The 17488-nt window shown below is 40.5% G+C and overlaps 1 protein-coding gene across 2 annotated transcripts in view; it reads right to left on the reverse strand.

Annotated features, from left to right (window-relative positions):
• Positions 1 to 17488, reverse strand: part of LOC143282038 (phospholipid-transporting ATPase ID-like) — a 102192-nt gene that overhangs the window by 32362 nt on the left and 52342 nt on the right. For both annotated transcript variants that reach the window (XM_076587463.1, XM_076587464.1), the window contains exons 10-15: positions 14517 to 14764; positions 13516 to 13727; positions 11609 to 11771; positions 8260 to 8349; positions 4697 to 4862; positions 913 to 992 (exon numbers count right to left, since the gene is read on the reverse strand). In XM_076587463.1, the coding sequence (XP_076443578.1) occupies positions 913 to 992; positions 4697 to 4862; positions 8260 to 8349; positions 11609 to 11771; positions 13516 to 13727; positions 14517 to 14764 (959 nt within the window). The remainder of the gene's footprint in view (positions 1 to 912; positions 993 to 4696; positions 4863 to 8259; positions 8350 to 11608; positions 11772 to 13515; positions 13728 to 14516; positions 14765 to 17488) is intronic.

Here is a 17488-nt window from a genome sequence, read left to right on the forward strand (position 1 = left end):
CATGATTTAATATATAATGGGTATCTACCACTTTCTCCATATAATACAGTATTTGAAGCATGTAATGGAACATTTAAAAAACGTTTAATAGCTAATGTATGTACTTTTTCTAAATCTTTGATATCAGAGAGAGAGAGAGAGAGAGTCAGAGAGAGAGAGAGTGTGCACACGCACGCATGCGTGTGCGTGCGTGTGTGTGTGTGCCTGTGTCTATGTATGTGTGTGTGTGTGTGTGTTGTGTGTGTGTGTGTGTGTGTGTGTGAGAGAGAGAGTGTATGTGCAATAGGCAGCCACACTCTGTGTTCATTACAGTGAACTCAATTTACAACAGACGGAAACACAATGCTGACTGTTAACTTTAAGAACTGTCAAATTTACTGACTAATAGACATATGAACATGATCCCCATCAGAGGTGGTTTTATTTATTAATTTTTGTTATGCTTTTTATTCACTCCGAATGAAAGAACAATGAGGCCAGGAGAGTAAAGGACTAAATAACAATAAAGAGAAGTAATTCCCTCCATTTATTAGCTACACAACTTAAGTCAGTGCTGCTTATGCTACTGATTCAGCTAGCACACAGGTAGATAAAAGGTACAGAGGAATAAACCCAGGCACTCCAAGTTGCAGGCATGTCCTTACACTGATCATTTGACATGTGCACACAGCAGCAATGACAGAGGAAATGTGCTAACACAAATTAGCTTTTATTCAAGAACAGCATAGTCTTTTAGTCCTGAATAGGTTACAAGGACTGTTATGGGAACACAGAAAACAAAATGTCCAAACGTCTAACCCCCTCCCACCCCAACAACAAAAACTGTACAGATGAGCAGACACTGCAGACTGTCAACTTTAAACCCCCTCACCCCCACCCCTCCCCACCAAACACAGTACCCACTGTACTCACTCTGAAGACAAATCCAAAGTTCCTGGCTGCTGACACAAGAGCAGCTTCATCTGGGGACTGAGCCTGGTACTCCAGTGTTCCTGTAAAATACAGATACACATTATTCATGAAGATAATGAACACTACTGTGCTTATTTTTCTGCAATCAGTCACCACCTTTAACAGGGCCTAAACTACACAATACCAAATGACAAAGGGATAAGCATGATGGTAATTATTACATCTCTATCTGTCTAACTAGCTCTCTCTCTCTCTCTCTCTCTCTCTCTCTCTCTCTATATATATATATATATATATATATATATATATATATCTGTGTGTGTTGTAAAGAACAACAGGACATACAGTGGCAGGGGAGTAAAGGGAGAGGAGTACATATTGAGTTTCAGTTTTAGTTTCAAGGAAATATCAAAGAGTGCTGACTGATCCATATGTGCCACACCCCATCTGCTTTAAAAGCATGTTTTAAGGAGCAGATGCCTGAATAAACATAAACCCAACACACTGGTCAGGCTTTGACAGCCCACCCAGCCCCAGGTTTGTATAAAACACCAATCAAAGTAAGACAGACAAAATAAATAAATAAGCAAATTACATGAACACATTCAGTGCCAAAGAATTTTGAACAAAGTGTTTTCCCCTTGCCAGGAAATTCTGAGGATCCAGAGGTTATAAATTTTCAAAAACTATAGGAGAAACAGAATGAAACTAAATGGTTTTTTTATGAAGGAAAATGAATGTAGATTCTAAATTCGGGCTTTTTTCCCCAATGATTTTAATTAAATCTATATTACAATTCTGGCATTTCAAAGTGAAGATAATCATTTTTATGCTTTAAAAAGTCTATTCGGCATGCTTATTGTCTGATTACACCTGTAAAATAAAATAAAATGGCAAATTGGCAAATTAGTTTATGATAACCACAACTCTCATTGTCAAGTAAGTGAACAAACATGGGTTCAGTCAAGATAAGAATTCAATCATGTTCACAGAAAGTGAGCTGTCAACAGAGTTTAGGTTTGGTTCAAGATGACTCATTAAGCACAAAATCAATAGGTCATTATGAAAATTAATGTATCAGGAAAAACACACCCCTATTCCCACCCCAAGCACCCCCATTAGTCACCCTAAACAGAAAAAAAAAGTTATTGAATTAGTACCATGTCTTCATTATACTCAGTATGTGAAATGGTTCATATATATATATATATATATCTATACATATATATACCTATATATGTGTGTGTGTGTGTGTGTGTGTGTGTGTGTGTGTGTGTGTGGAGAGACTATGTGCTAATGTTTGCAGTGTTATGATAAACATGAAAAATACAACATAGTCATTTCTATTCCCCAGCCGTTAACAATACCCAAGTGATATGCATTTATGTAAATGTACCTCATGTCATTTATCAGCTCTGCACAAGTTTTTTCAAAGAGTTTGTCTGCTAGATGTTGAACCGCATAGCAACAATAGTAACAATTATATTTACATTTTTCAGAGCCTGAAACTGTAATTGTGATTGTTTTGTGGGAGAAAAAGAGAAATCCACAAAATCCCTTTTAGCATGACCAATTTCAAAAAGATTAATGTCAAATGACTGACTGGCTGCCATAACAATGGGTTATTTCAAATCTGTATGTGTCAATGTCCAATGACTGACACAAAACCTACACTGTGCATCAAGCTTTTCTTACACCTAAGGGCGTCCCCCTTTAGAGGAATAAGTGCTTTGATGATATTCCCTTCCGACGGGCGCAACAGCTGTGTGGGTAAAGCGCTGGACTTTCAATGTGAGGGCCCCTGGTTCGAATCTCGGTTACTCGAATCTGGGAAAAGGGTGGAGATTTTTTCAATCTCCCAGGTCAACATATGTGCAGACCTGCTAGTGCCTGAATCTCCCTTTGTGTGCATACACAAGCAGAAGATCAAATACGCACGTAAAAGATCCTGTAATCCATGTCAGTGTTCGGTGGATTATGCAAAACAAGAACATACCCTGCATGCACACACCCGAAAGCGGAGTATGGCTGCCTACATGGCCATACAAGTAAAAGCCCATTCGTGTACATACGAGTGAACTTAAGAGTTGCAGCCCATGAATGCAGAAGAAGAAGAAGACATTCCATTCCTATTGGTTGTTACTGATCGTTGTTGGCTGCGTAGCCATGTGTCGTAGAGAGCGTGCACAGCCGGTTTTGACTAGATCACGCCCCTTAGAGAGGCCACTGTGGTGCCGTCTTCGGTGATCTCCTGTTCTGGTAACGGTTTACAGTTGGCCGGGTTTTCTCTTGGGAGTTTTCCTTCTCTTGGAAGGACTGCCTGCTGAGGCTAACGGACTCCGGCTCCAGACTTTTCCTCAGGGTTGACTCCCGAAGCCTTTCCTATGAGTGGGTATGGCCGCAAGGCAGCGGAGGTTTGAAATCTGAGTTTTCCTTCTCTTAGATGAGCTGTCTTCCCAGACTGATGAGCCCCATCTACCCAAAGCACTGGTTTTCAGGCGCCAGGTAACCCGCCTTCGCCCCTTCTCCTATCAGTAGTAGCAGTTCCGCCGGGCTTATATCTAAGCCACACGAGCAGGCTAGGAGCTGGACTTAGTTGTCAGAGGCTGTTGGAGATGCGCGCCCTGAGGGGCATTTTATAGACAATGGGAGCTTGTCCCCATTGCCACCCGTCGGCTATGACAACCTTACTGATCCAATAAAGTGTCTGCTGTGCATCCAGTTTGTCTCCTCTATAAAAAAAAAAATCGGTCAACTGGTCAGTGACATAAAGCATGAAGAAACACAAAAAAACATGCGATTACCATATACTGTATGTCAAGCCTGGGTTTCATGAAAATTGTGGATGTTGTCATTCCCAGCAGTAGAACACTGCGAAAAGACAGTTCACTGACAGCTTGGCCACACCCCTTTTACACATCCTCTGTTGGGCTTTGGTCCAAACACCTAACACCACTCTTCTATCTCTCCTCCCCTCTTCTCAAATTGTGTGAAAGTACCACATCTTCACTGTCAGTCATAGTCACTTGCTCAAAAATAATGTCTGATTGGATAGACTGACTGAAGAAAGTGTCAAATGTTGCTGTCAGTTTCTGCACTGTTGTTGTCATCAACTCTGCGTTCAAACAAATCAAAAGACAGATCAATCTCTCATCGTTATACTCATGTATAATCATCTGCACAGCTTGCAAAGTTGTGTAAATTAGCTGACAAGGTGGGACCATTATCTTCACTTGACAAAGTGTCCGATGCCTTTTTGGAATGTGGCAAACCCTCTTAACACGCATGCTCCAAAAGGTCCAGTTAGCAAATCATTATTGAGAAGAAAGGGGTCTTCCACCTGACAAATGCTCACTTAAATAGTATGTTTACAGTCCCAACACATTAAACTAACCATTAAGTGTCTGTTTATGTTCACTGTACCAAACTCTGATGAAGGAAAAAAATCAAAACAGATGCAAGATGTAAGTGGACACCTTGAAGGAACTATGGCAACACTTTCAGCAGGACGTCAGCTGACGTCTTATAGGCACTGAACAGGTTGAAATAGGGGAAGGGAGAGAGAGAGAGAGAAAGAGAGGAGACTATTTCTTTATATTGTTGACTATAACAGATATGCAATAATGTGTTGTTGTTTTTTTATCAAGTCTCCATCCTATACAGGGTCTATTGTACAGAGAGAGAGAGAGAGAGAGAGAGAGAGATGGAAGGTGAGGCACGTGAACATTAAACGAGCCACTGATCCAGAAGAAGAGGAATCCACAAATAAAACAATGACACCCACCATCCTCCAGCGTCTGTGACATGACGGTGTGGCAGAGGGCCAGTGTGAGGAAGAAGCCGTGGCTGTATTGGTCCCCGCTGCGTACCACTTTCAACAGTTCCTCGTCATAAAACTCAAAGTCCTTCTCCGCGTATGGGTTTTGGGAAAAGTCCACATGGGGCGTATGCTGCACGTGCACGCACACATGAAAGCACATGCACATTCACTAACACAAATGTGCACGCACATGTGCGCATGCGCATACCCACTCACACAAACTTAATAAACACATGAAAACACACACACACACGTACATGATTATATACATGCATGCACACACATACATTAACACATACACACACACACAGTCAGAGGGCAGCTGTCATGCTGACTCACAACGGACATAATATGGCACACTCATGTGTGCCAACCCATATATAATACATCCACACATATTCACACACTACTGTGTACACTGTGTGTGTGTGTGTGTGCATGCGTGTGCGTGCATGTGTGTGTTGTAAAGTGATTAATAAAGTGTAAGTGACTAAGTAAATTGAACAGAACTGGTTAGATGGGTGGGTAAATATTTCTTTCCTCCCTTACATCAGAGGCTATTATCATGTCACAACTATAACATTAACAATTTGTAAAAAAAATAATTAAAAAATAAAAAAAGACTAACAAAACTAAATAATGTACAAAAAACAACAACCAAATAAAAAACAGTAAAAGGAAAAAAACAACAACAAAAAACAAAAAAAACAAAAACAAAAACAAAAAACCCCCAGACAAAACAAAAACCAGAACGATGAAAACCGAACTGAAAGCAGAGTTCAAAAGACATGCCCCTCATTTTGTGGTCTCTTGTCACACAGTTGTGTATCAAGGAAAGGAAAAATGACTCAACTTCTATTGGAAGTATTTCTGAAAATATTGGATGTATGGATGATTCTGAGCTGGCTGAATGACAAAATAAATTTTAACTATGTAATTTTTACATTTCTTGTTTACAAACATTCTTCAGTGCTGGTCAACAGTCAGAACAACTCACTTCAGTGAATAGATTGTACAGGAAAACAATATGTTCTGGTGTGATAATTGATTCTATAAGTGCTGTATATGTTACGCAATGAACAATTGGTTTTTTTTGTTCTTTTTTCAAACTGCAAAATGTCAAGCAAAAATGGCAATAGCAAATGGGAAAAATGAACCCTGCTGCTATTGTGCCTCATTTGAAACACAAAAAGTTTCAATAAAGTTCACTTTATGTATCAGAACAATATAACGAAAAGCTAAATCTCACCTCCAAATCACAGTCGCAACCATTAATTTCATCACATCGGACACTGATTGAAGTTATTTTGTGACATCATTATGTTGCATCCTAAGCGTTCAACATGGTTTTACTCAACAATGAAACCACTCAACAATGAAGCAGTGATATCATACACTAATAACCTGTTTAATTTTTTTTCTATAGGTATAATCTGACAATAAGCATGCTATTTCTTGCTGTATTTTGTTTGTTTTCTTTTTGGATGTGATTCTGTGGAGGTAGAAATGGATTTTTTTTTTCAATGCACAAAACTTATTATCTTTACTTGATCTTCAATCAATGATTATTGGGGAAAAGCCCCGATTCAGAATCCACATTCATTTTCTGGCACAAAAACATTTTTATTCCTTTCTGTATCTTCTATAGGTTTTGTGTTTGATTTTTTTAGTTAAATACTCCCAAATCCTGAAAATTCCCTTACATGGAAAGACAACATTTTTGTTTTCAAAATTCTCTGGCACTAAACAGGTTAAAACTGGCATTCTTCTTTTAGTGTGTGCATGTACACATACACACATACTCACAGTGTAAATTGTGTGTGTGTGTGTGTGTGTGTGTGTGTGAGAGAGAGAGAGAGACAGAGAGAGTGCGCAGGGTGTGTGTATGAGAGAGAGAGAGAGACAGAGAGAGTGCATGCGTATGCATGTGTACATGTGTGAGTATGTGTGTCTATTTGTGTGTGCATGCATGTGTGCGCACATGTGCGCAGTCATGCAGACCCCCCTCCCTCTCAACAAGACCTGCACAGCAAGCAAAGAAATGTGAACACAATGAACAAACTTCTCTGCACAGGCCACCTGCATGCTGAACTGTGCAAAACACAAACGGCCTGAAACACCATGCCCAAGGAGAAGACACAACCTGTTCGGCGTATCTGTAACACTTGACAGACCGGGGCGGGTATGAGAAACTGACAGTCCGAGGTCTGTCTGAATCCGCTCCTTCCGTTGGATCAGTCCCCAATCCTGCTTTACGTGCCCGAGAGGGATCAGTGCCTGATTCTGCTTTACGTGCCCGAGAGGGATCAGTGCCTGATTCTGCTTTATGTGCCCGAGAGGGATCAGTGCCTGATTCTGCTTTACGTGCCCGAGAGGGATCAGTGCCTGATTCTGCTTTACGTGCCCGAGAGGGATCAGTGCCTGATTCTGCTTTACGTGCCCGAGAGGGATCAGTGCCTGATTCTGCTTTACGTGCACGAGAGGGATCAGTGCCTGATTCTGCATCATGTGCTCGAGAGGAATCAGTCCCAGGATCTACATCCAATGTCCCACAGGGATCAGTCCCGAAATGTACATCCGATGTCTGAGACAGATCTGTCCTGAAATCTACGTCTGATGTCCAACAGTGATTGGTGTGTCTTTGCAGTTCCACACCTTGCTTGTCTGACTGGCACTGGTACTCGTAATCAGAGTTCTGACCGTAGGTAATGATAGGGGAGTGAGAAAGCTGGTGGCGGTGGCAGCAGCAGAGTGATGACCTCGGTCCACGAGTGACAAAAATGTGCGGCACTGAGGGACCGACACTGGCGAACCTCACCTTCTCCAAATATGAATTTGTTTCACTCAACCTTCCATTAAAATTGGGTATAATGTCAATGAATGAAGCGATGCTGCTCAACCTGGCCTTTAAAAGGGGCTTGTACTTCTTAAACATCTGCCACTCGGACCATGTGTCGTCTGAATAATCCTCATCCTGAAAACAAACATCTGTACCTTATCACTTCTGCAATGTGGCCATACACAGGATTTTTCTCCTTTTTTTTCACACACCTATACCTCTACCTGTATGGATCATGCTGGTGAACACTCAAATACATACAGAATACTTCTCTCTATGTGTAGCACACTCCCTGTACACACATTCTGTACTCCTTGAATGCGCAACAGCTGAGAAGTTACAGCACACAATTTAAGGGTCCTGGGTTCAAATCTTCGTCATGCCACCTGGTCAGTTAATGGTGGAGATTTTTCCTAGCTCCAGTGTATCAGATGTACAGATCTGCACGTGCTTGAATCCTATTCCAGGGTAGAAGAAGGCATGAATGCATGACAGCCTTACACACACCACTTCATCAAGGCAGTCAGAGTAGTCAACGTGAGTACAGGGATCAGAAATACCTGGTTAACTACAGACACAACATTCCATGAACGCAGATATCATGCACACACACACACACATGCATTCACACAAACACACACATACAGATACACACACATATTCTCTCTCTCTTTCACTCCCTCAATACCTCAGAAATTTCCAGCAGATTGCCTTCTCTGTCGAGTGGGTCCCCATAGGACTTGCCATTGATGGAGCACTTGTTGAATGTCATGATGTTCTGCAAGCCACATGTCACTTCCTTTATTCATCCATCCTCTCTCTCTCTCTCTCTCTCAGTTTCCACTGTGCATGCCTCCACCTCACACTCTCAGGAATGTCCATTCTAAAATTCACCCATCCACATCAGATGAAAAAGTAACATTAGATTCCTTACAACTGAGGAGAGTATAAATACAAGTATATTCTCAATTGGACAAACGATATAATGCATACAAGTTTAAGTGGAAAGATGTTAAAGACGTTAAAGTAACGTCTTGACTGTGTTGTTGACGTGCGGCATACGTCATGAATTATCGTTCACCACTGCTGTGCTGACGTGCGATGTATGTCATGATACAACATTCTTTGTTTCTCATCGCGCATTGCAGAAAACAGTCTGCTAACCATTAAATTAGCTCCCTTGAAAGCTCTTTCTCTCCTGAGTACCAGAAACTAAAAATATTCAGCTCATTGTCATATTTATTTTAGCTGTGTGTGCAAAGCCATGGCTGCATGCAGACAAACCCCAACACTTGAACAAGTATTGGAAGAAATCTTTCAAGATGCAAATAGTTGAGATGAAGATTTTGGACCGAAATGAAATAGAAATGCTTGAAGTTGATGCTGATGACCCCGATTTTGACATGGAGGGGGGTTGCACAACAAAACTGATGAAGAAGCAGCTGCAGGTGGGTGTTCACGAGGCTTGTCAGTTTATTATATACTTTCTCTGTGCTGTAACAATGAATATAACTGCATTGTGTGTGTTCTGAATGTGTTAGACATGGTAAGTAGCATCGTCGGTCACTGATTAGTGTGTGTGTGAGACAGTCACTGTGTGTAATGTGTGTGACTGACACTGTGCGAGGAGGCGTGGCTCACTGGCTGGCTCATTGTTGACAACAACGTGTGTGTCAGTTGCCTCTTTCTGTGCAAAGTATTTGTTCCTGAGTGTATATTGGTTTGTTGTTGTTGTTGTTGTTGTTTGTTGTTGCTGTTGTTTTTGCGTGTGTGTGTGTGTGTGTGTCAGGGGGGTGGCGGGGTGGGTGGGGGGTGAGAAGATGTTTACAAAACTGAAATCAGAGAATGATATACAGAATTGTATGCCTAAATTACTTTGTAAATGCAACACTTGTAGAAGAGTGTGTGTGTGTGTGTGCTGTCATTTTGTTTCGTATGAGAAAGAGAAAATGAAGGGGGCGTGGCATTCCATGAACCAGTTTCACTGTGTCTGTCGGGGAGGGGGGGTGTGAGGTGGGGGAGGGGGTGGGGGGTGGGGGGGGGGGGGGTTAGGTGTGTGTGTGTGAATGTATTTCAGCCTCAATCAGAAGTAAGATGGTACAATTTCAGAAACTTTATATATGTAAAAATAACAAAACAAACAACAAACTTGGTCTTTCATGCAATGTGTTTCAGGTATAGCACCATGGTGATGATCATGTTCATCCTGGACCATCTGGAGTTGACAACTTGCCACAAACCTATAGCTGAAGACCAGCAGCAGCAAGACCAAAGAGCAGTAAACAAGCCTCCAGCAATTCTGGATTACAACAAAAACATGGGTGCCATGGGCCGTCATGACCAACAGCTGCAGCCCTATGATGCCACAATGAAACCCTGAAGAGGTACAAAAAGCTGCGTGCGCATTTTCTACAAATTGCTGTGCTGAATGCACACATCCTCTACAAAGGAGCAGGCAACACCCTGGACTTCCAGAAGGATGTAATTAGTGCCGTGATTTTTGGTGACCTAGACCCAGACACTGCTGAAGATGACCACGCTGTTCGTCTGTGTGGACGACACTTCACTGATGTCATCCCACATACCCCACAGAAGGCCCGGCTACAAAGGAGGTGCAGAGTCTGCTGGAAGAAAAGGCAAAGAAAGGATGTGAGGTTCTACTGCCCAGACTGCCCCAGCAAACCAGCACTGCGTCTTGAAGACTGTTTCCGCAAATACCACACACAGCGTTTTTACTGGTGATATATGCTGGGTGTGCACACCCTTTTCATTCTTTGTGTGGACTGTGTTGGAGAATTATGGACCTGGACACTGTTACACAACCTTTGACAGTGTGTGTGGTTGATCACAACAGTCACAAGAAAGACTGGTTGATAACCTGGTTGATGTTGTAGCACCTACATGGTGGAATGACAGTTTTATCATTGCATTTTATGGAATTTTTGTGTTAGATTGATTCATTATTTGAACCTCTGAGTGTTAAAAACAAAATCTTGGTTCATTTTCCTTTCATTTGATGTATACTTTTATGCACTTATCTTCAGTACTTTCTGAAATAAAAACAAATTAAGATCATTAGCATGTTTTTCTTGTTTATCTGAAAAATTTCTCAGCACAGGCTATAGCAAAACGTTCCAGCAGTGAAGGGGTTAAAGAAAATGCAGGCTTGTGGGCAGTACAATGATAATCAGACAGACAATATAATCAACACAGGTATACATGTAGTGCATACAGAACAGGACAGACTATAATCCACACAGGTTTACAGGTACTACATTCGTAACCAGACAATCAATATAATCCACACAGGTTTATGAGCAGTACACTGATAACCAAACAGACAATATAATCCACACAGAATTACAGGTATAAGTTATACATACAGAACTGGACAGACAATACAATCAACACAGGTTTACAGGTATACATCGATTACCAGACAGACTGTATAAATACAATCCACACAGGTTTACAGATAGTACATACAGAATTGGACAGACAATAACTTTTTACAATCCATATACATTAATAGGTAGTACGTTGTCCTTGCTTTACTTCATGAATGAATGCGGACGATGCAAAGTGAACAAAGATTCTGTAAATAATTGTCAAGTTCACACTATTTTGCTGCTGCTGTTATTGTGTTTTGTTCCTGTTGTTATTGTGTGCCACTGTTGAATTGATTGTAGTTGTTGTTGGTAGTGCTTCTTTCCAATTTTCACTCTCCGCTGTGGCTGTGAATGTCAATGACATGACTGTTGCTGTTGCGGTCATGCTGGTAAGTTTGTCCCTGGAAATGACCCTGGCCAAAGTGCACATGCAGGTACTCTTTCCACTTCACTGAATGGTGTCACACACACACGCGCGCGCGCACGCTCATGCACAGTGACACACACACTCATACACACAGTGACACATACAAACACTCACTCTCTCTTTCTCTCCCTCTCAAAAAAAAAAACAAAAAACAAAAAAAATGAAAGAAAGAAAAAAAACAATGAAACAGCACTCCATACTGAAGGTATGAAGACACACACCTGTGTCAGCGTGCCAGTTTTATCAGAGAAGATATACTCAATCTGTCCCAGCTCCTCGTTGAGGGTGGTGGTTCGAGCCTTAGCAGCCGTGTCCTTTTTGTCATAGTACATCTTGATGTCCCAGTTGATCCACAGGCTATGTGCAAGACGGATTATTTCAACACTGAAAAAACAGAAATGAAAAAGAACAAAACAATATGTATACGTGTATGATAGTCTCTGTCATGTCCGACAATGAAAGCCTTTCCAAAATAAGTTTCGTCAACATCCTTCCTTTCCTGACTCTGAAAGCATGCCCATTTCATTTTCTTCTTCTTCTGTTCGCAGTCTTGGTGTAATCCTTGACCAGTCTCCTTTCTTTTTTCCCTTCCAAAGTTCATTTCAAACATCTGTAAAGTTGCCTATCTGCTACTGCATAGGATCAGTTCCATCTGCCACTATCTCCCTACTGATGCAACACAAACACTTGTGTGTGCTTTTGTTCTCTCAAAAATGGATTCCTGCAATTCTCTTTTGGCTGGCCATCCCAAATACCTATTAGACAGACTCAAACAAATTTAGATTAACACTGCCAGACTCATTTGCACAGCTTCTAATTCTGACCATATTTCTCCTCTCCTCAGTCTCTCCACTCTTCTTCCAATACTTGACTTCTCAGGATACCTCACGTAGGAACAAGCACCTTCGGACACAGATCATTTTCTTTTCAATCCACACACAAAAAAAGATGTGAAACAGACTTCCTGATAACCTCTAACATTCTGACACCCTCATCTCTTTCAAATCTGGCCTCAAAACTCCCCTCTTTCCACAATAAGTTTCAATGTGACAGGACCATCCAAACGGTACATATTACTGTGCATGTGGTGTGCTTGACCATGTGTGGCTACATGTGTATATGCACACATGTATGTGTACGAATATATGTGTGTGTGTGTGTGTGTGTGTGTGTGTGTGTGTGTGTGTGTGTGTGTGTGTGTAGCTTGCTAGTCATATTCTAGTGTGTATACTAACATTGATGAAATGTGATATGTATTAAACTATATGTTTTGTAAAGCACCTTAAGCAGTTTTCTGCAAGCTATTTAAGTATTGATTATCAGTAGTAGTTGTAGTAGTAGTAGTAGTATCAGTTGTAGTATTACCATCAGAACAGCAGAGGAAGCAACTGCAGTCCCTACTATCTGGGCTAGAATTTGATTTTAGTGGAGAGTTTCTTGCCCTAGTTACATCTCCACTCTCTCAGCCAAGAGGGCTTTAGAACAACTGGCACTGGGGTGGTCCTAAAAGGCTAACTCCCAAGGATGCAGTACTAAGAGCTATTGCAATCTTGCCTCCTAATAATTTCACAAAAGAAAAAGCTGTAAATGAATTCCCATTGCAACGGAGAAACCATTGATCACAAAGCTCTCACTCTGCTGCTGGCCCAACTGTAAGCTTATGTCAGTCTCTGATATAATCTCTGAGCACTAAGCCTTTTACAATAACATCAATTCAACAAACAAAATATTATCACTGTGAAGCAAAAAAGTACATAAAAAAACCCAACAACTAATAATTCAGGCATGCTCTGTTTCAAAAGCACTGACTAAAAACAAGAAGAAAACAAAAAACAGAAAATAAAATTTTGAAATTAGATTAACACCTTGACAGCTGAAACTTGGTAAAATAGAATCAGTTTGGCATGAACTGAAGTGCAAGGATGATTCGTATTCACTTTCGAGTGGTGTAAATGATGTGTTGAATGAAAGTAATGCAAGGAAGTCCACCTAAAGAAATGGTGACCGACTTCCTAACCTGCAACCTCAATCTTACCACAATCAGGCAACAGCCCTTTACACATGAGTGAGCATATTTATCAGCAGCAGTCAATATGTTAATCACACACACACACACACACAAACTCACCTCACATACAGTGAGATAGGCACTACAGTGTTGAGGATGATGATGTAGGATAGAAAGACAAGCAAGGCAATGGACAGAGCACCAGGGCCTCTGGATTCAGTGATGAAATACTCCCAGGGCAGGTAACTCTGGAAGTTGTACCCGATGATCCCCTCCCACACCCCACAGGCCACCGTGCAGATGAGGCACACCGTGACCAGGAACAGAAATATCTGTACACACACACACACAGGACACATGGTCCTCTGAACTCATGTCCGTTACACAACAACACAAACATGCAAACACGCATATGCACACACACACGCACACACACATTCACACACAAACTTACACATTTTTACAAACTAATCCCTCTTCTACAAACACATACACACACCAAAATCATGCATCAATTATCAATTTGTATCAAGAAACAACACACAAATCACCAAGTTGACTACATATCTATATAATAAATGTCACCCACTGACATTCAAATCTGGTATATAAACATGCTTCACACAGACACACACATCTGTAGACCTACATGTTCCAATCTCAATGGGACAATCCATTTTAAGTAAAAAAACATCATACTAAAGAAAGCAAAAAACAAAAAAAAAAAAAAAAAAAACCCAACAAACCCACAAACACACAGACATCATAACACTCTTGCATATGCCTATAACTGATTTGTTCATAAATCAAAAACAAACACACAGACACAACACTCTCTCTTACTTACAACAATAATTAATTAGTTCATAAATCAAAACTCAAACACAAACATTTACATAAGCACAACACTCTTTTACTTACACTAATAATTAACTTGTTCATGAATTGATCAATACATAAACACAAACACACTGACACAACACTCTTACACCAATAATGAAATCAATCTGTTAAAAAATCAATCAGTACACAAACACAACCCTCTAACTCACTCCAACAATTCATTTGTTCATAAATCAATCAATACACAAACACACAGACACAACAACACTCTTACTCACACCCATAATTAATTTGTTCATAAATCGATCGATATTTGTGCGCTTGAACTTGGTCTTGCCACTGTTCATCATCAGTTTGGTGTCCTTGCCGGCGAAGATGACGACGCCATAGCACCACTCCGTGTTGCGCAGCACACAACCGCGCAGCAAGATCTTTTCATTGTCCAGCGAATACGTCTGGCCCTGCCACTGCATCTTGCCCTCAAACTTGGACAGCCGGTTGTTGGGTGGCTCACTGATGATCTCCGCTGTGGAAAACAAATGCACTTGCAGGAAGGTGGAAAAAAAGATAAAAAAAAAAAAAACAACCAACAAACAAACAAACAAAAGGTTGGCACTCTCACTGTAGCGATGCGCTCTCCCTGGGAAAAGCAGGCTGAACTCAACTAACACAGAAAAAATTGTTGCGACAAGAGTTAGACAATAAAACACCAAACACAGCAAATGTATAGTTGAAGCAGCCTATTCATACTATGTTGTTTTTGTTTTAACCCTTTCAACCATGCGTAGTTACAGCCTCTGCAGGCTTCCACACTATACTGATGCAGAAAAAACACAGAAAATATACTTTTCCCTCCAAATTAACCCTTTCACTGCCAGGAAAATAAGATTTAAATGAAATCTATTTGCCAGGGTTTTTTTCACAAAAAATGGGTATAAATTTTCAAAAATTCTGTGCTCTTTGTTATTTGAGAAGGACCCATAAAAGTATATATTTTCTGAAAGGTAAATGAATAAAGAATACAAAACACATAATGTTTTCCCATTTTATATATTTTTAGTGACATGCTGCTGTTTTGAAATCAGTGTTTTGTTTTTTGTCACATTTTCAACTTGTTCATTACAAACACTGGTCAGGTAATTTGTACTAAAATATCATATTTTCTGGACAAATGGATATCTGCATACACAAAATCATACCAGAATAACAATGATTTTTTTTTTTCAAAAGAGATAGATACACAATGCATTATGACTTCTCCAAGTGATAATATGGATGTGGGGCCACGCCCCCTCAGTCTCCAACCCCTAGCCTAGGGGTTAAGTGTGGACACATCCGAAAATACTGTAGTTCTAAGTTAGTTCTCCTTGTAGTTTATGCATATGTAGGATTGTGAAAACCATTTTAATGAAATGAATTTTTATGCCATGAGCACTCGGGTGGAAGGCTGAATGACTTAACCCCGTGGGGTCAAATGTGGCCAGCTCAGATTAATCCCAGGGTCTATGGTGACTTGTCTTGAACTGCCCCCCCCTCCACCCCTCCAGTTAGTTAGGCCTTCTCACCTTCTTAAAGGATATAGGGGTCACCCTAGGCTTGCTTGAACTGACATCCATGAGCAAATTTGGTCGACTTTTTAAAATTTTTTTATGAACTCTTCCATTTTCTAAAGCCATTAATCAATATTTTCATAATACAGGGGAGATAAATTGTGTTGCACTAGAACTCCAAACCACCCATTGTGAAGAGTGCGATATTCAACCACCTATTGCAAAGAAGGCAATTTTCAATTTTCTATTACTTCACCTTCGAATCATTTTACACCAAACGCTGTGATTTCTTTTTTAACCAGTTGAGTGCCAGAGAATTTCGTTAAAAAAAAAGTGCTCTCCCCTTGCCAGGAAATTTTGAGGATCCAGGGGTAAGATTTTTTTTATATAATATAGTACAAAAACTATGGGAAATACAGAAAGAAAATAAATGTGTCTGTGAAGGAAAATGAATGTAATTCTGCATCTGGGCTGTAAACATAAAAATTTTAAATAAGATATTTTATTTACAGTTTTGAGAAGATTTTTTTGTTGAAACGTGGTGACAGCCCTGAGATGGCCTAAACGGTCGGCTGGGCTCTAAACAACATGAATTGAATTGAATTCTGCATCTGCCCCCCCCCCCCCCCCCCCATTTGGTTGATGGTACATTACTGTTCAGGCATTCAAAGTTAAGATAATAATTTTTGTGCAACAAAAAAAAGTCTATTTCCACCACTACAAGACATCCATAAAGAAAAGAAACAAAATACAGCTAGAAATAGCATGCCTACTGTCAGATTATACCTATAGAAGAACCTGCTATAAGTTTATAACAACATTTCATAGCTCTGTAGACACATAATTGAATCACTGTCCCAACAATGACAAAGGTGGGTATAGTCAATGTAAAAGGTCAATCACAGTCTCAGAAACTGAGCAAGCAAACTTTTTGACAGTTAAGAGCTTTCACAAGAGAGAGCATGAAGTTCTTTGATGACATTCACTCCTTTCAAGTTGCACATGGGGTGATTAAAATTACCTGTGCATCCAGCTTGCCACCTCTTAAAACAAGTCAACCATCTGATTCAGTGAAAAAAAGTGTTTCACGTCCAATGCAGGTTCAAACCTGCATTTTGTGAAAATCATGGAGCACTGGCGGTTGTCGATTTCCAGCAGTCTGCATTGAAATGTGAGTACACTGGCCTCAAACTGCCAGGCCCACTTCACAACCTCTGGCTAGCATTCGACCTATCATCTCACATCACTCCTCTCCTCCCCTTCTTCCAATGCTTGCAGCACATACTCTGTCAGTCATAGCCATCTGATCAAAAACGCTCTGACTGGATAGATGGACTGAATTACCATCAACTGAGCTGTCAGTTTTCATAACTGTTGTTGTCGATCATCTTTGTTTTCAAACCAATCATCAGACAAGAGATCCTTCTCCATCGCTATAGCTGTCCATAATCACCAACACAGCTTTCAGAATTGTGTACATCTGCTGACTTTGACCTCTTGCTTTACAAGACACAATTTCAATGCCTTTTTTTTTGCACATAACGCAACCCTTTTTTCCACACATGAATCATATGGTCAGTTAGCAAATCATTATCAAGTAGAAAGGGGTCTTCTACCTGAATTATGTTCCTTTAAATAGTGTTTTTTACAATCCAGACACATCAAACTAACCATTCAGAGTCTGTGTACGTGAACTGAAC

The sequence above is a fragment of the Babylonia areolata genome, chromosome 5 (assembly GCF_041734735.1).
Source record: "Babylonia areolata isolate BAREFJ2019XMU chromosome 5, ASM4173473v1, whole genome shotgun sequence".
Classification (NCBI taxonomy): domain Eukaryota; kingdom Metazoa; phylum Mollusca; class Gastropoda; order Neogastropoda; family Buccinidae; genus Babylonia; species Babylonia areolata.